This window comes from Drosophila willistoni, chromosome 3R, assembly GCF_018902025.1.
Source record: "Drosophila willistoni isolate 14030-0811.24 chromosome 3R, UCI_dwil_1.1, whole genome shotgun sequence".
NCBI classification, from domain to species: domain Eukaryota; kingdom Metazoa; phylum Arthropoda; class Insecta; order Diptera; family Drosophilidae; genus Drosophila; species Drosophila willistoni.
Genome location: NC_061086.1, coordinates 15,307,871 through 15,334,978, shown reverse-complemented (window position 1 = coordinate 15,334,978; position 27,108 = coordinate 15,307,871). Strand labels below are relative to the sequence as shown.

Below are 27,108 nucleotides of genomic sequence, written 5' to 3'. Positions count from 1 at the left end.
ACATTTCAAAAATGGGAAATATATAGACTAACAATCTACAGTTTTTCTTTTATTTTCCTTTCAAATACATTAACCAATTTATTACGTGCTTTGTGTTTCTTGTTGTAAAAATTGTCTTGAAATATTATAAAGAAACTAAAAATTTCTAAAAATCTTCGTTATTTGCCACTACGATTATTTTTCTTCAAGTCGAATTGCCAAGGTTTAACACGGGTTATCTCAATATTTCGTGCAGGTAGATATGAATAGAATACATCCTTGAGATTATCACCCTTGCGAAATTCTGCACCCATGGCACTCCAGCTAAGGGCTGTGTACTGCATGAGCTTGCCATTGAGGCCACGATAATATTGAGCCTTCATTTTGTTGGCCATTTTGCACATTCTGTTTCGATCTTTATAGGTTAGATTACAATCTGCAAACGGTTTGATATTGAATGATGGTGGCAAACGATTATGTAGTAATGCGATGGATTGAAATATTTTGTAGGAACTCTTTTGTTTCGCAACGATTTCATGGTGCCTATAAGTCTTGCCATAGCGTCGCTTTATCCACTCTCGCAGCACAATGGTCTTGTGGACATCGGGGAAGGTGGGCAGAATGAAATTGGGATCGCAACGTAACATATTTATGCCATCACATAGCATGCGTTCCATAAGCTGACTATCATCAGGATTAAAGTATGTCTGATTGTATTTAAGGCAGTTGCGAGTATGCTCATCTTCTCCTTTAGATTTCTGATTTTGGTTATAGATGGTCATAGAATTCGTCCACATTGATTCGGCGCACTTGACAATTGCCTTGATGACATCATCACGATTTAATTGAAGCTGACTATAAGAAGAAGGCTCACAATCCTCAAAGCAACTGTCTGAAGAGGAATTCTGCTTCTGATCCACGAGAGTACGTATTGCCTCTTGATGTATCACCTGAATTGTCTCCATTGGGTGCCCCGGCAATGGTTGAAAAGTTCTCTGATAATTGAATGTATGAGGTTTATGGGGTTGGGCTGCTGTAAAAAAGTTTGGTTTCCTTGACTGTTTTGATTTTGATCCTTTGATAAGAGCTACTCTTAACAATTTAGTTGAAGGACACGATGGCATCTCATTACTTTCTTTCCCACCTTCATAAACTGTCTCTTCCTCTGCTGGTTGATCCTTTTCCGAGTCAGGAACTATTTCCATGCGATTTATCCCAGTGATTTTGTAGACGGCTGAGTTAGTCGCTTGCTTAAATCTTGCTACATCGTCTACATCGTAGATAGACTTGATTTTGGCATCCTGAACTGGAGTTATCACAGAGTCATGTTTGCAAAATGAACAATCCTCCAAAAGACCCACTTTGGTGTATTGGATTCGATCGAGTTTTTGCAAGCGACGCGTATAGTTCTCAATATCTGTATCTAATTGGGTAACGATTCTTTCTCTTCGCTTTCGATTTTCTCTGGCATCAACATCGAATAGTTCTAGCCAATGATAAAAGGATTTCACTATAAGCTCATCCTTATCAATTTGTTTCTGCTCCAAAGCCGCGCGATGAGTATCACAAAGTTTCGTCTCTTTAGTTACTTCTTCCCTTCGAGAACACTTTGAACAATAATTATCAATTATTTGCGAGATCAAACTATGTGCAAGACGCCTAATTGGTTGCAATTTATATGAAGCAAACCAACGATTCTTATCCAGTCTGTAGACAGCTTTCTTTCCTACCGGCCAGAAAGGAAAACTTACTACCACATCAGGAGGTGTGCTTGTCAAAGGCTTGCCGTACGGCTTTGGCCTTGGCTGCCGCCTTAAATATGGCAATGTATTTTTCCTCTTCTGATTACACCTCTTTTCTAGTCGTTCACTTCGCTCATAGTTCTTGCACAAATGACCCAGATCTTTCGGATTTGAGTGCCCTGTAGGTAGTATCTGATCCAATGCATTTAACGTCATCTCCAGATCCAATTCCATAATGCAAGACATCAGAACCTGTTCATTATAGTTATAGACATTCGTCTTATGTTGCCGCTTATAGTAGCCAATGAGAAGAAAATAAAGTAATGCCAAATCGCTGCCTTGGCAACATGTTATCAATTTCTTTAGACTCTTTTTATCAACCATCGGCTCTAGGCCCAAAGCTGTGAGACATCCCCGGACCCTGAACGTACTGTTTTGGGCTCGATCGTCGCGTATGGCATTTCTCAAATTAAGAAGTCCATCGATTTGACTATTAGATAACAGACGATACCAAGCGGGGACATCTTGTGATTCACCTAGTTGCTTAATAACTTGGTCTGAAAATCTTCCCATTGTCAATTGCAAGTGTAAGGACGATAAATAAAACTATGGATTTAGTTTAAAATATTACAAAACAAAAAAATAAACGTGTTTGTAAGTGAAGCGAATAAAACAATATGTAAAATTGTACTAAGAATGATTTTGAACTTATACTTTTGAGGTGAAACAAAAGATTACTATGAAAACAGAAATTAAAATGTGATGAGAGATGTGAAAAATTATTTTTCCAATGTTCTTCCCCGAATTTAAATGAAGTCAACTTTAGATATCCCTGTAAACTGATTGATCACTTCTTATCACACTTGTCAATAGAATAGAATTTTGCAAGAGCGTAGAAAATTCGTTTCGAGTCTCCAGACTATTAATTCTTTGCCGGAGGCAATTTGATGAATTGTATAAAATATTTGACAATGTACAAAACGATCCTCATCAATTTTAATTGTTTGTGAGAACAAGCTAACAACATTTTCAATCATTATTGTTGATTTTTATTGTTATTAATTCATAAATGCCTGCATATTTCTAATTCATAGACTACACATAATTTGTTGTGCGTGTGCGTCTGTGTGTGCAAATGTATGTGTGTGTGTGAGCTGTCAAATTGAAAAAATAGCACTATATCGTGACTATTTTTAATGCTGCTGCTGCTGTCTTTTTGCCTGGCTGATGTTGAGGAATTTCATTTGGGTTTTTTTTAAGTTTTTAATGTAAATGAAGAAACAAAAAAAAATGCGAATATTTTTAAAAATACCCACGATTTTCTCTGGTCTTAAGATACATATACAAATGCATATGCAATTAAATTGGTAAACACCTTCGAACCGCTCTAAGCCAAGTAATTAGTTAAATTATTTTCAATTCGAACTTTCGGTGGAAAAGATCAGGGCGTGAAGCAGTTATTATTATTATTATTATTATTATTATTATTATTATTATTATTATTATTATTATTATTATTATTATTATTATTATTATTATTATTATTATTATTATTATTATTATTATTATTATTATTATTATTATTATTATTATTATTATTATTATTATTATTATTATTATTATTATTATTATTATTATTATTATTATTATTATTATTATTATTATTGAATTAACCAAGACCAATTAAACTGTTTAAATATTATGTATAATAAAATCTGCACCAGTTCAATAATAAAAACTATTAATTTCTAAACTATTTCTTTTGCACAGTATTAAGTGTGCAAACAACAAATTGCATTAATTAAAACTCTTTGTTTTTAATGGGTTTTCTTCGTTTCACTAAATTGCTTTTTCTTTTTCAATTTTCCAGGCCAAAAATGTGTTGCCATTAGAAATCAAAGCTTGCATTTGCTTTTTTTTATGGTAAGTCAAAATTTTACAATTTCATTTCTACTTAAAACTAAGAAGATATTGCGAAAATGAGTGTACACAAATAAAATATAAATCAATTGGCTATATTCTATTGACTTTTATAGAGCGCCAAGTTCAGAGTTCTTCAGTTGGAGGTAATGAGAAATGGGCAAAGTTTGGATAATTTATGAGCATCTTGAATCAAAAGTGATATAGAGCATACAATTTAAATTAGTTGAAATGGGGCAAAAACGAATATCCAAATTCCCCGATACAAAATAAACCGAAAAATAGAGCATAAATAAAACGGAAAATGGGAAAAGAGAACAAGAGGCATATAAAACGAATGCAATGAAAATTGAGTTATATTTTTACTTTTCCTTTCCTTTTTTCTTCATTAAGTTTATTTTGTTTTTTCTTCTTTTTTTATAGAAGAAAACAACGCTAAAAATGCAAACCAAAAATAGAGCAAGGCATGTAGAAATTAAATTAGATGAAAATAGGCGCTATATAAATACATATATATGTATATATATTTCTTATATATATATATATATAAAGATAGACAAACAGATTCACATAGATTGAAGATTTGTTGGCCAGACAGGAATGCTTTTTGGGGAGGAACACTAAAAACAAAACAAAAAAAAAAGCAAACTGAAAAATTTGTATACCCAGTAATTGTCGGGAATACGATGAAAGTAGTGAGCAAAAAAGTTTCGATTTTTTACAGGATAATATTCGAAATAAAGAATCAGTTAAAGATATATTGTGAAATTCTATTTCCTTAATAGACTAAATACTTTGGCCATCTTGGACCCTGAATTTAGGGTATCTACTATTCGTTCCTTTGATTTCTAATCAAATGCATTTGTTAAACAAAGTTTTGTGGCCGACGTTGTTGTAATTTCTTGGCGCTGAGACATTTTGGGACAACTGAATTTATGGCGCTAGAGATGATTTTGTCTTTTTCTTTATGTACAGCAATAGAAAGAGAGGGAGAGAGAGCGAAGGAAAGAAGTGAAAGAATTTGCCATGTAGAACAAGAATTTTTATCTTTTACGATTCCAATAATCGTCTCACTATTTTTTTTACTTCAAAACTTAACACCTTGTTGCTTGATCGTTTGGGTTATAAAACTCTCAGCATGTCCGCATATTCTAACTTTCTAAAGATAGAAAATTATTCAGTTACCATTATAATAGGTATGCATAATAATGACAATATAGTAATAAACAGCGATACACACACACGTGTTTGGAAAGTCAACTCCAATTTCCGAATTTGTGATTGACGTGAAGAGGTGGAGGTGGCAGAGGTGGAGAAACAGGTGGTGGAGTAGGTGTAGAAGGTTTTTTTGTAGAAGGAAAAGGCAAATGGCCTCGAAGCATATCATAATAATTTGTTGCTCTTGGTCTGGTCCCTTGAATGGCGCTCATCGGGCTTGTTAACAAATCTTTAACTTATGGCAAGAGCTTTTGTTTGCTTTTCATATTCATTTCTTTTTGGACTTTTGTGTTTTGTTGTTTTGGTTTTTTTCTTTTTAAGGCCCAGGGCTTTATTATGGGATCACCAACACAAAATCCAATTTCAGTTTTGCCAAGAATTTCTGGTCACAAAACCAGCGAATGAAAAAAAAAGCGTGAAAAATAAACTTTACGTTTTTCTTTCTCTCTCTCTCACACTCTCTTGTTTTGTGGTCACAGTTTGAGTTCTTTTTCTTTAACTTCCCATTTTCCTGGAACATGTCGAAGTGGAAGTCGAAGGGTTTGTGCAACAAAAAAGGTGGCGTGGCGACATTAACTAACATTCAAGTTGAGTTCTCTACAGGAAACTGAAATGTACTAAAACATGTTAATTGAAGCTGCTGACATCATGGGAAAGTTATTTCGAAGTTACAAATGTTTAACTCACTCACAACTGTCTCACTAAGCTGAATTGTTAGACTTAAATAACTCGGTTTATTTATTTCTATAAAGTATTTCTCATTTCTGTATTTATGAAAAATAGATCATCTCGCCTTTGTAATTCTGCTGATTCTGAAATTTTCACACTACTTTTTATACCCTTGCTGAGGGTATTATAAGGTTGGCCACGTGTTTGTAACGCACAGAAGCAGAGATTAAAACATTTTCCAATAATGTGCATAGCCGATGTTAGCTTTTTCGATATTTTTCGTTTGATTTTCATTAAATTTTGTATGTTGCTGGCTATTAATGACACGTGACCAGTGGACATCCTATGGACTTTTGCTTCTTAGATATTTTTTATTATATTTCATTCCTAAATCTATAGATTGAGAATTCTTTTTACCTGTTGCTTTTAAAGTTTTTTTTAAAGATTAACCATCTGTACTTTGGATTTAGTTCTGCCATCCCAAAACGTAATTATTTTTTGTGTGTTTATATCAGCTTATGAAAATCTCTTAATTAAAATATGAAAAATTCATATAGCCATGAAAATAATGATGATGATGATGATAATATTTCACGGCCAAGTCACCTTCTACTCCCCATTCATTCATTTATAAGGGCAAGGAGTATAAAACGAAATATGACTTTTTTGAAAGTGTGGAAGAGAGAACCTAAGACCTTTAGGGCAATTGTCAATGGTCGGAGGATGATGATGAAGAGGAGGAGGAGGTGGAGGAAGAGCAGGAAGATAGCCGAACCGCAAAACATGTTGATGACTTTGCTACTTCGGATGACTCTCCTCGACTACTTCAGTTGCCCACTTTACACTCACTTTGCGAGGCACAACAAACAGTAGCAAAATTGTTCAACTTCATTTGATTGTAGATGTTGCTGCTACCGCGGCGCTGCTTCATTTTCATTGTGTTTCTTTATTTTTATTTTTTTGTATTATTTCAAATTTCTCAAGTAATTTCCCACGCACAGTTTTCTTTCTCGCTCTTTCCTTCTCTCCATACTAATGAAAATAATAATAATTTTCATTTTCTCTGTGGTTATGAAGCGCGAGCCTACTCAAAATCTGGAGTTCACTGAGGTTAGATTATATAACTATGATAAAAAAAAAACAAACGGAAAATTGAAGTAGTACCTGGGTACAGTCAGTCATTCATGTCTATAAAGTGTTTAGGTAAATGAGAGAGAAGAAAGTGTTGAGTGTATCTCTGTTGATTGCTGATAAGAATATAAGTTCTTTTTTCAACCTACCCAAAGATACTTATAGACATTTTGACAAGTTTTTTTTTCGTGTTTGGTTTTCCGAGATTTTCTTTCTTTTGTCTCTCAAACCAAAATCGGGTCATGTTAAACCGCAGCGGCGCTTATTACTCAGTTTATATGTAGGTATATATACATTTTATTTTATTTTTTTTTTGGTTTTTGGCCAAATGAAATTTATATGCGAGTTGACATGACAAGGTTTCCTTCCTCTTTTTTGGTGGCTGTTGTTATACCTTTGCATCACTTTTCTCACTCACTGTGAATGCAGATTTTGTTGGTTTTTTATTATTGTTGGTGTCTCTTTGGATTTGGGTTGTGGTTAAAGCAGAAAAAGAAGCATTTATCTTTTATATATACGATCGTAAATACATACATACATATATATATAATGACCGCAAATGTTTAAATTGCTTAAACATTTTGGCTGCAACATTGAGGTGATGATAAATAATGATCTTTGATCTCAGATATATTCAAAATGACAGCGAAAATGCAAAGTTACCCAAGAAGAAACCTGAAAATTGTTGGATCTGAACTGTAATGGTAACCTTATATAAACAAAGAATTACCAGACGCTGATAGGAAAAGAGATTCTTTCAAATCAATATTACTCATACGCAACGTTGTCTACAATATACATTGTTTTTCAAAAGAAATACAACATAATTTAACAGAACAAGCGTGCTAAAATTACTAATTATGTTTATTAAAAGCTATAAAATCAATCGAAATTTAATCGTGAATTGTTTGTATTTATTAGTTCATAAATTCTTTTAATCCGATTAAGAAGAGGCACCTTCAGAATGTTGATTATTTTTGAAAGTTTTACCTAAATGATGTCAAGAACTTGCAACTTAACTGTATAGTTAAGGCATTATTGCAAATTCCAACCAATCTGTGTCTCCCTTTTGAATATTTGCATAATTTTGAATACAATGAGAAATAAAAAACCACACTTACACACACACCGAGAGTAAATAATTCCAAAAACTTCATTGGCCAAATGAAACAAAAAACCAAAGAAAAATTGAAACCAAACACAAGCAATTTGGCAATGAGCAAAATCGCATGAATGATTCTGCTCTTCTTATTGAATGAATGAATGAACTGAATAATGCGCATGATTGCCCAAATGAAACAAAAGTGTAAACAGAAAGAAAGAGAGGTAAAAAGAGACTGAAAGGGATAGACAATACTATGAATAAGTGCAAATTATAATTGTGTAAAAAATGATTATGTTAATTTGTGTAAGTTTAATGATACCCTTCTACAAAGGGTTATATAGATTGTTGGCAAAAGCATGCAACACCGAGGGTGAATATATATTAAAGAAGTCAGCAAAATACTGTCATCAAAGTTACTCACATTATATGTTTCCTTCTGAACTAGGGGAAAGCTAGATTTATTTTTAACTTTAAATTTCCGTTCAATATTTAGTTATAACTCAATTAAAAAACAAAAAATTTACCAGCTTTTTGCGTGGTTTTGAGTTTCCCCTTTATTATAAGGTCTATAAAAGCAAAGGGTATCCAAATATCAATACAATTTAAAAACTAACTTCAGGCCCTCTGATTTTTTGTTAATTTTTGCATAATTTTCGGGCTCTTTGTTTTGAAATTTATTTCTTGCTTTTGTTTTTTTGCCTGTTTTGCCTCGTTGATTTTTTGGGGTTCTCTTGGTTTTTGGCATTTCAATTAAATTTATAAAAATAACAATTTGTTAATGCTGTGTACCTACATATATGTATATCTATATATCTTAATCATGATCGGATGCTGATGATGACGTTCTTTTTAGTGTACAATGTGGGCGTCTTGTTGCTGTTGTTTTTTTTTTTCTTCCATCTTTTATTTTCTTTGTGTGGTTTGTTGTTTTGTTTCGCTTTTTTTTCTAAGGAATTTCGAAAAGACTTTTATGGTTTTGTAGATGATATCACAAATATAATATGCATAGTTTGGCACCGGGTACCAGATTTTTATCCATGGTAAGCAACCAGCTTTATTTTGCCTGCCTGGATGTCTGTCCGCCTGTCCAGATGGAGATGAGTCAGTCCTCGCTCTCTGATTAAAATTTACGCACAAGGTCATTTAATGTTCTCCCCATTCTCTACCTCCATCTCGCTCTATCGTTTACTATGTATGACGCCTCTGAAGACGAAAAAAATTAATGCATGGCATAAATATTGTTCATCCTCCATCTACAAGCCAGGCTTAATCAACATCTGAACTGAACTGAACTGAACTGAAGTTAACTGAACTGGTCTTGGTCTTGTCATGAACTTGGTCTCTGGCAAGGTTCATGGCAAGCCGCAATTTGGCATCTTATGGCTCTCGGTCGCAGCTGTGTGCCTAGAAAGCAAAGTAGAAGAAAGAAAGACGGAATAAAATGCTTTCCAACAATACACACACGACACATTTCTGTCATCATCAATAATGCCGCCGACAACTAAACACTTCTCCTCTTCACCAGCAATCTCCCCCCGCTCCCAACCACACAATTCCTCTCGTCTACTCTTCTCATATTTCTTCTATGTATTCAATGCCTTTGCAACTTTGCAACTTCTACAAACAAATTGGCACAATTTCTCCGTCATGCGTGTTATGTTGCAAACGCCATGTGGCAGTCATCATCGTCGTCAACCAACAACCAACAGCTGACACATCTTTGCGGCGGCTGGGCCCAACTAACCAACCAACGAACCGACCAACGTTCAATGTTCAACTCTCTTTTTTTTTGTGCTGCTCCATACCTTTTCTTTTTCCTTTTATTTTTTTTTAGCAGATTTGTTGCCGGCTGTGCAATATTTAGCATAAATTGCCAGACAGAAACGCAGCTGCTGCAACGAAATATTGCCATGATTTTCCAATACTCTTACCCAGAGTCAACAATATTAGGGTATGTCAATATTGCATACACTTAAAGAAACTATTGCCTAGTTTTTTTAATCAAATTGTTGGCCAGGAGTATAGATATCAACCAGGAGTATTCCATACCATGACAAGAAGTATGATAAATTATTCATTAAATGTACATGTAGTTACTATAACAATGTTTGTGATAAAATATAATGGAACTGGCTTTATGATTCTAACTTTAGACTAATTTCTTCAAGTGTAGGTAACTTTCATTTCTGACCAGAGCAGGCAAAGTGAATGCCGCTGCAGTCGCTGAAGTTAAACTTCAAATCAAACAGTTAGAGAGACGCCCGCCGACGCAGATTGGTGTAACCTTGATAGGCCTAATCTTTTGCCGTTTTGCCCACTTGCATTCACCCCCATCCACAATGTACTCCAGAGTTTCCCCCCCTTAGGGGGATGAATTGGAGCGCGTGCTGCATGCATTTTCTAATGTGTGTGCAGCTGTGTCAAGGCTTGAACAAATTTATGTGCCCCCATAAGTTGGCCGATCTTGTCCGCATCCATGTGTGCGAAGCTACTGTCTTTTTGGTCCCTCTTACTCTCTCTCTCTTTCTTTCTCTTCTCTCTCTCTCTGTCTTGTTCGTCTTCCTCTTGTGTAGCCTATTGGGTTTTTTGTTTTGTGGCTTTAATTAACGGTCAACGTCGGAAACTTATGCGCTTTTGTCTTCATTGCCTTGCCTCTTTGTGTGGCCCCCCCATCCGATTCCAGGCAACTGTTTTTCATGTTGTCTTAGGTTACCCGGCAAAGTTCCGCTTTTGCTCTTAATTTGCGGTATTTCTCTGTTTTTGCATATCAATATACAAACCATATACTATACGATCCTCTCTCTTTCACTCACTCTATCAACGATCTTGTCATATGTCAGTGTGCTTTATGCCTGACTGATTTGCTCAGCCATTAAAAAAAAAAAGAGTTGACATTGTTGTTGTTGCTGTTCCATATTGTCGGTGTGTGTGTGTGTTTGTAGAGAACCAACAAAAAACGATTACCTATCGACTTTTGTCAACTTCCGGCTGGTTCGGCTCGTTGGTTCACAGTTATTAATTTTTTTTTTTAAGTATTCTACTTTATTTTCACCCACCACAAAAATTAGGGGAGACATTTATAAATCTTCAGTGATACCCTTGCTAAAAAGATTAAATAAATGCCCCAAATTTCAATGTCGCTTTCATTAAAGATTTTTATCTTTGTATCATAATTTGTATCAATTCTTCTAGAATTTCTTGTTTCCATATTAAAATCTCTTGTTATACAAACAATAACAATTCCAACTGTAAGGGTATATAAACTTCGGCAAGTTTGGCAGTCACTTCAGAGCCCTGGTTTGCATAGAAGATATAAATTGTCGATTTCTTTTAATATTGCTAGAGAATCATGCAAACGGGAAAGTCTATTTTGGCGCTGTCACTTTTATACATCGGAGTCTCTTTGATTAACTTGAATGTAAGAATTAAACAGTTTTTATTTGAAATCAGTTTTAAATTAAAATTTCTTAGCACAGGATGCTGTCGAGTTCAAATTAACAAATGCCGTGTGTATGAGTTACAACAAATCGTGGGTTGTGATGAACACTTGTCGCTTAAAAGCGATTAGTCGAAATAAGACAACATTCAATTTCAATTGTACCATCTTGCATCCAGTCAACGATTTTCAACTCCATGGTCAAATTTTTAAGAGAGCAAATGGTTATAAGCCATGGTTATTTAATATCCGTATAGATGTGTGTCGATTTTTAATTCATCCCTATAATCCCTTGGTCTCCTTGGTTTATAGAATGGCCAAAGAGTATTCGAACTTTAATCACACCTGCCCGTATATAGTAAGTCGATTTAATGTCTCTTATATATATGCTTATGGATATTTATATACATGCTCTTGTAATAGGGTCATCAATATGTAAAAGACTTTTATCCAAGATTGGAATTATTACGTCTGCCGCTGCCAACTGGTGACTATATGTTGACCACGCGTTGGTTCTACGATCGAAAATTACATCTTGATGCCAATATTAGCTTTACATTTGTCGAGGATCTAATAAATCAATGAAAATCAATCAGGAAGTACACCAAATTGCATGTCTATATCCTATGAACTTTGATAAATGGATGTGATATCAAACAATAGAGATCAAGTTTATCCAAGGCGACCTTAACCTGTTAAAAAGTGTTTTCTATTTAAATGATTATATTGATATTCATATATTCTGATTCGTCTTAAAGTCAAACATGCAAAATGCGTCATGAATCACAAGCAACAGGTGACATAAAATTATTTTAATAGGCAGGTTTACGATTGGAATCGATGGCATTTAAATTCGGAATGAACCATTTAAAGGTATGAGGCGACAAAACTGGCAAGGCCATTTCTATTAAGTAGGTATTATCATTTTTAGCTCGATGCAAATTTAACCAAAACATTACACAATTAGGAGAATTTTTCCCATATTTCGAATAAACGATAATCACTTGTACATAAACTTTTGACACACTGCTAATCATGTCAAAGAGTGGTAAAAAGAAAAAAGCCTAAACAAAAATCATTGTCAACATAAAACGATGTGACATTAACAAAAGAAAACCATCATTCAGTTTCAGTTTGCTTTTGACGAGGCATTCGGATCTCTCTTTCTCTCGCTTATTCAGTCTGGCATCTCGGCCTCCTCCATTGGTTTGGTGTGGTATGGTGTAGTTTTTTGTGTATAAACAATCGCCACTTTCGGCCAAAAGGTTCAATGCACTCCGGCGGATACGTTCATAGTTTAAGTTCGTGCAGCCAAAAAACAGAAATAGTAATGTTGCTTATGATGATGATGATGACGACGACGACGACGACGATGATAATGATGATGGCCATAGCATAACAGTCAAAATAATAATAATAAAAGGCAGCTGAAGAAGACGAAGAAGAGAGATAAACTGATGAGGAGAGACAAACAGACTATTATGGCAACAATGTTGCATTGGCCTTATCGAGTAAACAACGACAGCTAATGGCTAAACAAATTCAACTTGATGATGATGCTCAAGAAGAGGATAATGGTCACATTTTGTTTTGCCTTTTAATGCAATAGAGTGACACTGACAATGAGAAAATTTTTTATTGCGTTAGCAGATTCAAATCTGTTAATCTTATAATCCAAATGGTTAGAGTTGGCAAAATCGTACTTAGTAAAGCTTTTTTCCCTTAACAGTTATTCTAGGATATATAAAAAGTCTTCAAGTTTTTGAAAATCCATAAAGGAAACGGATATAGATCTGCATTAATATCAATCCAAATCTTTTCGTGCAATAAATTAAAAAAAAAGGAATTGTAGCGGCAACAGAGGGAGAAAATTGTATTTAAGTAAATGTAATTAAAAGAAAATTAACAATGCAGATTACAACAAAACAAAAAATAATAATGAAAACTTGTGCGTGAGTCTGTCTGTTGTCTGTTGAATTGTTTGGCCCCTCTCCTATTGTTTAACGCTGCACACAATAATTACCACTATGCATGTGCATGGTTTAATGGCACCTCCACTACCACCATTGTTCAGTACCATATATACATATATGTATTTTGCAATATAATGCAAAAATGTTAAACAACAACAAAGAAGACTGGTTAAAAATCCTCTCAATTAATGCCATGGCCAGGGCGCAACATTTTCGGTTTAGCGCAGCAAATGTTGCCAATCTTCCAAAAAAAATGTTGCTTTGATTTGATTTTAATCGAAAAGAAATCGCAATTAAAATAGCTTGCTTATGTCATCATCATTTATATATGGCGAACAAAATGTGTTTCTATTTAACTTAACTAAACATTTCACAGCTTTTGTCATTAAACACAATGCAGCTGTTGGCTTTTCTCCTCTCTCTGTTTGTGTGTGTGTGAGCGAGATGGAGGAAGGAAAAACAATAGAAATTCATTGAAAATTCTTTGTATTTGATTTATACATATAAAACGAAATTGATTTGATTCTATTATATAATCATGATATTATTATACTACTTTTGGGACATAACCTGTTACCAACAACCAAGCAACAAACTTAACTCATTTTGCAAATTATATAAAAATGCTAATCGCTTTCAGAATTTGTCTATCCAACTATAGTTAGCCCAGGCTAACTCATTCACTCACTCACTCACTCACTCCTGTTTCATTATGCATGTACATAAATTATAGCGAAACTGTAAATTATATACCAGAAAAGCATAGAAAATAACATAGATGGATAACCTTTTGATCTGATCTGAAAGAGAGCTAAATACACGTAGATTTGTACATACCTAAATCGAGACGATGTAGGAATAGATTTGGCTAAATAGTCTTTGTCGTTTCTTTTCAAGTTAAGCAATGTATAGGTTATTGCTTCTGCTCTGCGGCTGTAGCTGTAGTTTGCCTAATGATATGTGAAATGTTTTTTATTACTCTACTTAACATCATAATTTGGCACTTACTATACGACAGAATATGCTAAAATATGTTTAGTTAACTGTTTGATGGCTTAAAAGGTTTGATTAGTTTGTCTTATGTCTTAAGTTCAAACAAAACTATCGGCAATATGTAAATGAAAACGGGAAGAACTTTTAAAAGCGATGTAAAAGTTTTGTTCATCCGGTTGAGTCATGATTATTGTTGTTTGAAATATATATTCCTCTTTTTTTTCTACTTTGACAACTAAAATACTAAAAATTTGCAAATTTCCACGCCCCATTTGGAAAGATTTCCTCCCATCGGTTAGTCAATGGCCTAATTGAAAGCGGGCAAAAAAAAGAAAGAAAAACAAACTCATATAAGAGAGATATAGACAGAAAGCAGCGAGAAAGAGTCATTATTTCTGCCTTTCACTTAGCCCTTTACTCTGACCCGTTACGGGAGGTTAGGCCAAAGTGTGTGTGCGTGTATATATGAGTGTGTGTGTGTGAAATGTGTTTATACTCGACGAACTGCGTCTTAGCCATTTGAAATCTCATAAACAATCCATTTTGGAGAGCCCGAAACGCAAACAGAACAGAACAGAAATTTATTAATTAAATTTAGAAGTAGCAAAAGGCGTAAAATGTTTACACAAAACTGTGACGAAGCAACAGAAACAACCAACTGAATGATCCGAGGAGGCTGGATGGAGGCCTCCAGCTGCATAAATATGAGCAACAAAAAAAAATTTATTTACTTTGAGCCAACGAAAAGAAAAGAAAAAAGAAAAAAAACACAAATATTGTGAGAAAACAGAGTGGCAAAGTGAATGAAAAATTTTTGCGCAGCTTTAAATGGATGTGTGTGCGTTTTTTATATTTTTCATGGCCAAGGCGTAGGGGGCGTATACGCAATTTATATTAATAAATTTCAAACAGAACTGATAATGTGACATAAATGTGCCAACAATGAAATAAAATATATTTTATTTTTGTCTATATAATATGTTTGAATGGCTTTTTTTCTCCTCCACAAAACTTTCTTGTGTCAGGGTCGTCTGCGTGTCATCGTTGTCGTCGTGGACGTCGTCGTCGACGTCGACGTCATAGGCGTTGTATAAAAATAAATATAAACAATAATAAAATTGCATTCAAATGCTGTTTAAATATATAATTCTGCAAACAGTTGACTTTTTCTTTTCACTCTGACATTGAAAATGTCACGCGAAATCAAGAAAAAAAAAACAGAAGAAATTATCGTTAGCAAGGTGTTTGACTAGATGAGTAATATTTCTAAATCTAAATATGAGGAAACTTTGAAATAAAACATGTATACCCCCAATGCGAGGGTATTGGACAAACTGACCAAAAATTAACATAAAATAAAACTGTTCAAAAAAAATCAGCAAAAAATAAATTATTTAATGACTAAATTAATTGAGTGTTGTTTTGTTTTGCTTAGTTTTCAAAATGTCATAACTTTTCCTTTTTGGTTTTTGTTTTTTATTACTTTATTTTGCGCATTAAATATTATTTACTACTAAATTACACAAATAGTTGCATATAGCTGTAAATATGTGCGGTAATTTTTGAAGTTTTGTTTTGGTTATGTCATTTAAAAATTAATGAAAGTTGATGAACCGAAACGGATATGAAAATTAGAGCAAACCGAATGGCTAAAACGTGTATAAATATTTCACTATAATATTAATTTATATGATTAAATAGTTTTAAATGATATATTCCAAATTATGATTGATGGGACATTCAAATAAATTTGATGAGTTGTAAAAGTTGACACAAAACATATAGAACCATCAATCAATAATGATCAATTACATTAAATTATGCAATCGAATGAATATGATGAAATATATGTATTTATGGTGATTCTTTATTTGTAATGAAATAGTTGATGAGGTCAGAGAACTTGTCTGAAAGATCTTACAGTGGAACTTGAACTTTTATTGCACAGTGGTATATAAAGATGACTTATGTGGGCTAGTTACTTGGTCTTCACGTAACTGTGTCACGATTTCTACGTGCTGCTTAGATCATCAAAAGAAAAATGTTTAACCGTAGAATTTTCACATTCATCAAATTTTCACATTAAAGTGTGAACAACTTTTCCAAAAACGCTTGTGTACTCAATTTCTTTGCCATCTTCACCCCGCCCTTAAACCCACCGACTCCCCCTCTCTCTTTCTGCCTTTAGCTACTTGAAAGTAGTACATCAGTTAGCAGCGGCCAGCCAGATAGATGACCACCAGAATTTTAATATCACTTGCTGCCCTAATGATTTTTTAAAATTTATACTAAGAAAGTAAAATATAAGTCTGTGTGTGTGTGTGTGTTGTTTTTTTTTTCACTTTTTAGCTAATTAAAGCTAATATACCATGATTTTTCTTTCTTTCTTTACGTTTTGTCTGTGTTTGCTTGTTTCTTTTGCTTTTGCCTTTTGATTTCCTCTAGGGCAATTTTATTGTTTCTAAATGATTATTGAATGTGCTTAGCGGTAAACGTTTTATGGGTCAAAACGAAGAGCTAAAACTTTTGGTTTTAATTTTCTTAATTTTTTGTTTTTGCTTCAAGTCTTCTCCTAGAGGGCCTCGTGCATATTTTATTAAAAAAGGAACCAACTGAGATTTTGATGAGGGCTTAAACGGGTGCTAATAGTAAATATTAATTAATAGCTGCCAGTAAAAATGCCTTGGTTTTCTGTTCATCATCTTAATTGAGATCTAAAGAGTTTAAACTAATACTAAATTAAAGGCTTAACACGCATATTTCCGTACAAATCTGTCTCACATTTTGTCCAAGTGTTTGTATATATCTTTGTGTATATCTTTTGTTTTACAGATCCCAACGAAAAACCTCAAGCACCAAGCATAACTACCCACTAAAACTGACAATTTCAAGAGGTAAGCTCAGTCAAATAACCAAAAACAAAAAAAAATCACAAAAAACCAAAACAAAACAAATGCACTTCAATATGAAGAAAATTTTCGTTAGCCAAGGGTCGTTAATCAAAAGGCATCAGACAAATAAAACGCACAGTTTGCTGTCTCACACAGAGCATTGCATCATTAACGTTGAATCAGCATCATGATGATTTGAGATGTGTGAGATACCTGCCAGATACAGATGCAGATACAGATACAGATACATTTACAGATACATTTACGTAGTATGTACTCTATCAAAAAGGGACTACACTAAGTGAAACAGCGTCAAATTGCATTTAAATTGAATGAAATTAATTTGACATGCAAGTTGAGTTGAGTTGAGTTTTACTGTCCTCTCTCTGTCTCTCTCTCGCCCTTTCTCGATCTATCCCTATATCTTTGCCTTTGTCTCTCGCTCCCTGTGATGTGATGAAAGTCGGTGCTACGAAATCAAAATGACAGGCACTGACGACTGACTAGAGTCAAGATACATATATGTATGTATGTAAATATAAGTACACATGTATTTGTATATATGTATGTACATATATGCATACTATACATTCTAAACGCGCTCAGTCTGTGGGGGTTGCTTGGTTAGACCCAGTACTATCTATCTATACATATGCCTTGGGGGCTTGTGCTTTTATTTAAAAATAGCACAGAAAATGATCTATGCCTGGCCTGGTCTTTGGTCTCTGCCACGGTTCTCTGTTCTAGTCTGGCCTGGCCTGGTCTGGCCAGGTCTCATTTCTCAGTTCTGTTCACTGTGTGCTGTTTAGTTCCTTTTGCTTTTCTGCGTATGAAATATTTTCATCAATTCTCTTTGCATTGGCAATTGTGTTTTTTTTGTTTTGTCTTTCGTGTAGGCGTTTTGTTCTGCATATTGCATTTTGATTTACATCATTTATTAACACTTTGCTGCCAGCTTTATTTCTCTTTTAACCCCCTTCCACACTCTCTTTCACCCACTTTGATTCTGTCTCTTGCTAACCGTTAGAATTTCTTAATAAATAAGAAATTTGGCGCCTCAAGTCTTAGCATTTCTAACCAAAACCATTAGATATGTATCTTTACATCTGACACAAACACACATACACACACATAAACTCATACGAATGGAAAGAATATGAATGATTGTCTTTCTTGTTAGCCAATCAATGTGTGGGCCAAGATCTATCGTTTTCTATACTTGAAAGTTGAAATCTAATCGTGAAACATTAGTAGAAAAAAATGTTTCCTAACATTCGTTCATCTTAGTTATTAAATTCAAAAATTAATCAACTTCAAATGCCAGAATTTTTCGAAATGAATAGTTTAAGTTTGAAATTGAAACGATACTCTTATGTAATCTATAATATAAGGACACCATGCCATTAATTTGAAATGGTTAACTAAATTCCATTGTGGTCAAATTTAAGTATCTGTATTTTGATACCTGAGGCTGTGACCCAAGCCATTCTCTTTAGCCGCCGTACACAATCACGCATACGATGTCGGTTTGAGTCGATTTATAGCCAAAATATTTATTGTTTTAAGCAATTGTTTAACAAATTCATTCAAATGCCATTTGACCAATTTGCTTACACACATAGAAAAATGTGCTCAATAAATTCCACAAACATTGTTTTAGTTGAATGTGGTTGTTGTTGTTGTTGGTCTGTATAAGTGGGTGGTCGTGGTGGTGCTAGTGTGGTTGATTGGTGGTTGCTGCCACACCCAAGACCCGGCATTAACGGTACTTATTAGATTCATTTGCCATTCTAAAAAGAACTGAAATTCCTATTTCAATTTTTTTGTGTTGTTGATAAACTGCACACCTTGAAAGCGATAATACATTGAAGTGATGTGAAATCATTAATATTATGGCCAACAGATGGCGTTTAATTAGCCATGAAGCAAAATGCTTAACCACAAAATTGAAATAAAGTACGAATAAGTCGAATAAAAAAATTCAATAGACATTTCAGTATGTGTATGGTAATGTGTGTGTGTGTGTGTGTGTGTTTGTATATTAGTTCGTCTATAATTTCAAAATCATTTCGTTCAGTTGAATCGAATGGAATGAGAACAGCTAGCCAAAGCACAGCTAAAACGGAAGACGTGACGGGGCGCGGCAGAGTCAGTGCCAGAGCTTGAGTATCTTTACCTGCCCATCTACAACAACACATCTACTCATATTTAGATACAATACAGGTATTCATACATACACATACAAGCTACATACATACGTCTATATATGAGAGCTGCCGCAACTGAAAACGCGTAATTGTTACACCCTGATTACGCGACCACAGCGAATAGAAAAGAAAAAAAAAAACACGAAACGAAACGAATAAAGATGAAAAATTAAAAACTATATGTGGCAGGTAGATAAAGATAAGTTTGAATACAATGGCTGCAGATCTAACTGGAATGGCTGATGGTTCACATGAAGTCTCCAATGCAATTGTTGCAAGTTTAGTTTTTTGCCATGTACTTTTTGGTGGGCGTTGTGCGTTTGGTTGGTTGCTAAGCTCTGCATGCTTCGTTGAATCTCTATATAAGCATGCAAAAGATAGACAGAGATAGAGTTAAAGACCAAGTACCTACCATATATACTTAAAAATTCAGACATTTGGAGGCTGAGAAAAATATTCTATTTGCTGTGCAACTTTCATCATCCTGTTCATCTTATAAATCATCACTAAGTGCTTAAATATGTTAAATTGCATCATAAATACTGTTTTAGTTGCATGATTTGGCGCTACTATTTTTAGTTTGTCTAACAAAAATGATTTAACAAATACGTATGTTTGTCGCCACAAAGCTTGTTTGAAATCCCAAATAAATGCAATCGCAAAAATAATAGAAACAAACAATGAGGAATAACTAGAAATGAATGTCGTTGTCTACATTTTGTTACTCTGTAACCATGGGATTTTAGGGTATGCTTGAATAGTAGAATATACCTTACAGTTATAGGTAAAAACCTATCTGAAGTCCTTTATCTTTTATATTATATTATAAAAGAAATTACTCTGGCCACTTGTGACTCAAGAAGACATTCTGGTATAATTTAAAAGTCTGATAAGAAGAACAGGGTATTAACGGATCGACTTCTAGTCCATCCGTAGTGAATGTATTCTGTTCTTTTTCAAAGCCAATGCTTGCGACACCGTGACACAAAGTGAAGGCCAAACCAAATCACGCTGTTGACGATGACGATGATGGCTATGAGATGAGAATGCAGCAAGCGAAACAAAAATTAAATGCACTTAGACACAACAAAGGTCTACAAATGTTTAAGAATTATCTATGACTGAAGAGATAGAAAACAGCTGCTAAAACTGTGCGTGTGTCTGAAACTGTTGATTTACTTAATTTGCAACAATTTTCAGTTGGCTTTAGCCTGTTGCCATATTCGCTATAATTTATATACATTGCTCAATTTGCGATTGATGTAAAACTACTAGGCAGCTATAGTTCCAATTTCAGTTCAATTTCCTTTACCCCCCATCAACATCCCCGTTCCAACAATCAGCCATCACACAATTCCAATTTCCAATGGTAATCAATACTTAATTTCAGTTTCATTTGAATTCATTGGGGTTCAGTGGATATCTTGCTTTCTATCTCTTTCCCTCGCTCTCTCTCTCTCTCTGTTTTCCTCTACTATACTTATTGTTGTATATAGAATTCAATGAAATGGAATCAGCACAATGATCGTGCAAAATTATTTTGTTCCGCCCAACAACTTTTTAGATATTTGTTGTTGTTGTTGTTGTTTCTGTAGTTGTCGTTCATTTATTGTTTGCCTACTGATCTTTGTCAGTTTCTTCAGTGAAGTGAAACCATTTTTTTGGTATTGTCTGTTCGCTGGAAAAATGTTTGGAATTTTTAGTGGGGTAATTTGAATTGGAAAAGCAACAAATTATATAAAAATTGATCGATTGGAACCCGTAATCCAAATCGAAAAGAGTTTAAAAAGTAAACCAAATAAGTTTTACTAGAATTAGTCATTTGAATTGATAGCTTGTTAGCTTAGAATATTTATAAACAAAATATTTTAATCGAAGAAATATATTTTCTTCACTCTATGATGAAAATATACAACTTCTGATGGAAAAAAACCTATACAGCCTTTGATCTAAAATGGGAACAACACAATTCGATGCACATATTCGTATGTGTTTTTGCCCAAGTTCAAGTCGACAACGACAACAGAAAGCAATCAGGCTTAAGAGCCGATGTGGTCACATTAAAGTTATGCCGGCCGGCAGAGGCAAATTCAAAGAGTAACTTGTAGCTGTTTAGGGGTGGAGAAGAGGAGAGGAGAGTGAAGCCCAGAACAAGTCTGCTTAGTCATCGAACTTGGCCTAATGCAAAATACAGGCAGCCAGTTGGCTACTGAGATTGTGAAGCACCCAGCAAAGATGACTCAGCCCTGGCAAAAAACGAAGAAGAAGAAAAAAAAAAGTAACAACATAAAAATGTGCTACCAGTTTCGGCCCAAAGAATCGAACTCTTCTAAGCCTGATGATGATAATGATAATGATGATGGCTTTTGGGTTGAGTCTTAAAGCATCTGCTGATGCTGCCGATGTCGATGGCAATGCCAATGCTGCTGTCCTACTCCACTTCTTAGGCCAGGGATGAGGTTCTTCTTGATTTTGGTGTTATTGTTGCCGCTGCTGCTGCTGCTGCTGTTGTTGCTTGTTCATGTTGTTTATGCCCAGTCATGGTTGGCTTCAGAGCGTCTACAGCGCAACGCCCTCAACTGGCAATGCCCTCGAGATGGTGATGATGATGATGGTCCGCACAATACATGCACATAGATTACGTACATAACTACCCATGCACTTGGAGAAAAAACAAAATGCATCATTACGGAAAGGAAAAACAACATAAATTGTAGTATCTCGTTGAAGCCGCAAACTGTCCACAGGAAGTTCATAGTTAATGTAAGACAATATCCATAAGAGAGTACTTAAAAAATGAAGATGTTTAAACGGTTTTTTGTTCAAGTATTAGAGTTAGATGTTGGAGGATATAGGATGTCCTGACCAAGTGAAGTGGCAGCAAACAAGCTTAACTATGAGGTATAGGTTTTTAAAGGGCTTGGTTTTAGGTGTAAGAGTAATAGTTCATTTTTGGTTAACTTTAGAAACCATCTAACTGACAACATTGCAACTCTTTCAGTTTTTTATGTGCCAATTTTTTCTCTCTCTGTCTGTCTGCGGTAAAAGACATACTCCTGGTCATGTACCTTCTTTATACATATGTACATACATGTTATGGTGTACCCTCTCAATTAGTTATTCATATAACGTGCTAAAGAAAAACAACACCAAATCTCTGCCTTTACCGTTCCACTCCCCGTTCTACTACCACCAAAGACCGAAATCCTCAGTTGATTAAAGCGCCCGCATGCATCGGCTACTTATGTCTGGGCCCAAAGGCGAGGGAGAGAGACACATTGCTGTATGGTAGGAAGAGCAGAAGGAGCAGAATGTACACAACAGACTACTGGTAGGTGGTGGTGGCGGTGGTGGTAACCCATTCAACTCATCATGCATCCGAGCTTACATTGTTTGCCCCTCTGTCTGGGGCGCTTTGACAAAACTTTTGCATGTCATGTTGTCATTATGGCTAGGTTCCTCTTCCTTTCCAGCACTTGTTCCCTGCCTTTATCATTTCAGACAATGTTTATCTACTACTTTAGTCGCCATGTTGTCTCCTTTCTGCCTTGGTTAGGGTTGGGGATAGCTAAGCCGGATATTCATAGACATTATAAGCACTTATCCATTGGTTTAAGCCTGACGCCCTCCCTTTTTTTTGTTTTAACTTGCAAAGTCTTAAACCGCACTTAATACAAAATGGTCATAAATTCTTTTAGCTAGGCTGTGAATTCATAGAAGTTGTTAAGCAAAAGAAAATGTTCCTTACAGTTTGGGATGCTGTGAATAAAATCAATCTGTAAACTGTTACCCTTTTTTCTACATAGTTTGACCTTGTATAAGTTTCCTCTATCCTCCCACTCATTGACCCATTCTCTGTTTTATGTTACTTAGATTAAAAGACTTATCATATTTGGGTCAATGTGCCAGGAAGGTCAGGCACAAGCTCTTTGGCTCATAAATCGAGATATAGTCTTACGATTTTTAAACCATAAAAAAAAATTCCATAAATTGCAATCTATTTCAATTCCATTGAGACGGCCAAAACAAAGACTTCTCTTTGTCAACAGCCAACGACTAAAGTGTGTTGGAGGATGTGTAAAAATATCCCATGCATCCATAAAAATTAAAGATATATAAAAGCAATATCAAAGTCGTAACAGCAAATCGTTATTGATTTGAGCTGGTATTAATTGTGTTTATGGTGTGTTGTTAATTGCAAAAGCAAACAAGAGACAAGAAAGGCCATATAACATGGTATCGAATGGGGAATGAAACAAATGAAGCAACAACACAGAGAAACAGAAATAAAATAATCACTGAAGAAACAATATAGTATTGCATAATATACTGCAACTCATGGCTGACCAAATGAACCAAATTGTTCATACAAAAAAATACAAAACAACAACAAGTTGTTGGCATTAACCTTTGGCATTATTGTTATTATGATTATTTGACGAAACGGTTATGAAATTATTAATGCTTTAGCCCACGCCGTCATCTCACACCCAACAACAAAATGTCAAATTGCAGCAGCGCAGCTAAAATAAAAAAAAAAACAAAAAAAGTATCTGACAGATACATAAGTCGATTGACTGCTGCTGCTGCTGCTGGCAGCTACTTCTTGGCTCTTGCTTAACAAGCGGAAAGCAAAAACATAACAGTAAAGTAAATTAAGTAAAAACCACACACACACACACACACACACACACACAGACACACACTTAAATACATATATGCAATGCCTTTGCGAAACCGGACAGCAGCAGCAAAGAGTTTTCGAGCTAGAATGATGCGATTCAATGTTGGATGTTGGTCAAGAGTGAATAGAATTAGAGACTGTGTCTTACTTCAGCGCAGACAGGTAGCTTTGGTGAAGTAGAACTTGGATTTACACCATACAAAAGCTGTTGGCCTCGAGAAATCCACCGATCCCCTCCACTCACCACACACATCACCCTAGTTAGGCCCCCAAAGATATCTTATTTATAACCCCCAGCGTCTCCCGCTCTCTCTCTCTCTCCTTCTCACTCATTCTGGTTGCTTTTTTTTTGGCTTATAGAAGAAACGTCATCAGTTTTTCATCTTATGTCGATATTATATACATTGTGGTTATGCCTAACTTTGGTAACTTGAACTTGTCTTGGTCTCTCATGAAGATGAAAGATATATGGATATGTGCTTAGATTAAGTTTTGTTTATCATTTGTGTGCAGAATTGTTAAAAATGCGGTTTTCCCCTTCTTTCATCTCTCCTCGACACATACAATCTTCTGTCAATTCACTGTGTGAATTAACGTCAGCGAGAATTTCATTAGCGTCGTATCGCAGAATATCTTGTAGATAGGCACAGTTTGACGGGCTGGCCATAAAGAGTCTACAGTTTCAGAGTCGACGAGAATAATGACAGTTTAAGAATCAATTTATACAATACTTTACTGCCTACAGTTTGATACCAAATCATGCAAAAATTGGATGGTTATATCTTTAGCGTTGGCTACGGAAAAGGGTGAATAATTGATTGAACTTATATTTGAGCCAAGTGAATGGTTTAGTTTAACTGTTGAAGTAAGGTCTCATTATCTGTATTTAGTTGCTAATTAATCAACATACATTTTCTTTACTTTCAGAATTTATATTGAAATATTGACAATAATCGCAATTGACACAATTGGTAAGTGAAATAAGACATAATTATATTTCTTCACTCTTTTGCTGTTACCCTTTTTTTTATACCGTTCTGAACCATCTGGGGCAATCGTTTTGTTGTCATTTTACACTCTTTTGCAAAATGAAGTACATCTACATTTAGTTTAGTTTAGTGCAGTGCATTGACTAGAGCATCTTTAAGTTAATAATTTATAAACATTTATTAAATTAAATTGTTAGAATAGATCTCAAGAATTTGCTTAAGTCATTTAAACATAATCTAACTAGTCCCTGTTTATTGATTATATGTATATTATAGAGTAATAAAAGGACTTGCAAGGGTATACAAACAACAGCATGGCCAAAAAAGGGGGTCTTTTATTTTTGTTTTTACGTTGTTTCTTTTTGTACAAAATCAACCCAATTATGTGTGTATAAAAAACAACAAAATTTTAGGTTGCATAACCGTAAACAACATTAACCAAAGCAACAAACTTAAAGTTACTTTTTTGTTTTTTTTTATTTTTTATCATAAAAAGTCGACAACTGCTTCCGCCGTTACCCAAAAGTGCACCGAGCCGCACTTAAGGTGCAAGGTGTATGAAAAAGACACAGGTACAAGAAGGTGTAGACAAAAAGTAGAGAAAAAAACAAGAAAAAAAACCGAATGGTTTCCGTTTTGAAAGCAGCTAGTTTTTAATTGCAACACCAACAAACAGAAGAGATGTCAGTGAAGGGGGAATAAAAACAAATTGCCGGCGACAAAAACAAATTATATTTATATAACTTGTTGTCCAATTTAAACGTCTTGACATATATTTAAAAATACCTAAAAAAACATGTAGCCTTGCTCACTTTCCTATTGATCCAAAATATCCTCAACAACAGTGGCGCTCACATTTACATCGATTAGGGGCTTCTTTCCATTGAACCATCTCGTTGCCACTAGGTAATCACCAGATGGAACCGGAAGTCGAAATATTTCAGGTTTTGGATAAAATCCTTTAACCACAATTTCACCCTATCAAAATTAATGGATCAAGCATATAATAACAAACTTTAAGATTACAACTTACCACATTATGTATGATTAAAATTCGAAAATTCCTCGACAAGATCAAGTAGCAACTTTGCCACCGAGTGTTTACGATTTTTTAAGAATTGACAACCATCCCATTTCGTATTGATTAGCCAGGGTTTATATCCACTTGCCCTCTTGAAAACTTGAAGAGTAACTCTAGCATCATTGAAAGGATATAGAGCATTAGCATTTAGAAAGAAATCAACCCTATTCCTTTTGATTGCCTTTAAGCGGCAAGTGGATATTGTTATCCATGATTCATTGTGGCTCTCACATATAGCATTTGTTAGTTTAATAGTAGGTACGATCTGCCTTTAGATGGATAGATTTTTAATGTAATTATTTTCTCAAATACTTATAACTTACATTAGAGTTAGAATATAAAGCCATAAATAGAAACGATAAAAATAAACTGAACTGTACCCACTGCATGGTGTTTGTTCAATGTTAAAAATTTGTACCTATTGTGAGTTTCGATTTTGTTCATTGAAGAGTAAATTTTTGGAACCGATTAAGTATTTTTCCGCACGAAAGTATAAGATGATTGATAACAGATAAGGATTGGCAAAAAATGTATAATTATTGAGTAAGTACTATTGCTTCATTAGATCCTCAACAAATGTGAAGCTGACATTAGCATCTATTTGTAATTTTCGATCATAGAACCAACGCGTAGAGACCATATAATCACCAGTTGGCAGCGGCAGACGTAAAAGCTCCAATTTTGGATAAAAATCTTTCACAATTTGATGACCCTGTTAGAAAAAAAAAGTACATATATTAAAATATTTTAAATATATTTGTATTTTGACTTACGACATAGGGACAAGTATGATTAAAATTGGTATACTCCTTGCCCATGTTATAGATCAATGTTCCAATGGGATTATAGGGATGTACCAAAAATCGACAGACATCAATATTTACATTCATCAGCCAAGGCTTATAGCCATTTGCTCTTTTGAACACTTGCAAATGGACTCGAAAATCATTGACAGGATAGAATATGGTGCAATTGAAATTCAAAGTGGCTCTGTTTCGACTAACCGCTTTTAAACGACAAGTGTTTAGGACAACCCAGGACTTGTTGTAGCTCTCACACACAGCATTTGTTAGTTTGAATATAACTGCAT

General features: G+C 34.6%; 3 protein-coding genes across 6 annotated transcripts in view; 2 read left to right on the top strand and 1 right to left on the bottom strand.

The window, feature by feature from the left end:
* LOC6650093 (uncharacterized protein CG43427) overlaps positions 1-27,108 on the top strand; it is a 63,716-nt gene that overhangs the window by 11,612 nt on the left and 24,996 nt on the right. For all 4 annotated transcript variants that reach the window (XM_047012352.1, XM_023179903.2, XM_023179904.2 and 1 more), the window contains exons 3-5: positions 3,592-3,644; positions 16,999-17,060; positions 24,876-24,919. The gene's annotated coding sequence lies outside the window, so the exon portion shown is untranslated. The remainder of the gene's footprint in view (positions 1-3,591; positions 3,645-16,998; positions 17,061-24,875; positions 24,920-27,108) is intronic.
* On the bottom strand, positions 37-2,438 carry LOC6650096. Its single transcript, XM_002074012.3, has one exon. The coding sequence runs from the start codon at positions 2,292-2,294 to the stop codon at positions 159-161; it is 2,136 nt and encodes a 711-aa protein (XP_002074048.1). The 5' UTR covers positions 2,295-2,438; the 3' UTR covers positions 37-158.
* On the top strand, positions 11,114-11,785 carry LOC111519393. The gene is made up of 3 exons (XM_023179885.1): positions 11,114-11,182; positions 11,241-11,558; positions 11,624-11,785. The coding sequence occupies exons 1-3, from the start codon at positions 11,114-11,116 to the stop codon at positions 11,783-11,785; spliced, it is 549 nt and encodes a 182-aa protein (XP_023035653.1).

Coding starts and splice junctions, on each gene's coding strand:
- LOC6650096 (XM_002074012.3), bottom strand. CDS start 2,294: ATGGGAAGATTTTCAGACCAAGTTATTAAGCAACTAGGTGAATCACAA.
- LOC111519393 (XM_023179885.1), top strand. CDS start 11,114: ATGCAAACGGGAAAGTCTATTTTGGCGCTGTCACTTTTATACATCGGA. Junction 11,183..11,240: donor TCTCTTTGATTAACTTGAAT/GTAAGAATTAAA, acceptor TTCTTAGCACAG/GATGCTGTCGAGTTCAAATT. Junction 11,559..11,623: donor ATCACACCTGCCCGTATATA/GTAAGTCGATTT, acceptor CTCTTGTAATAG/GGTCATCAATATGTAAAAGA.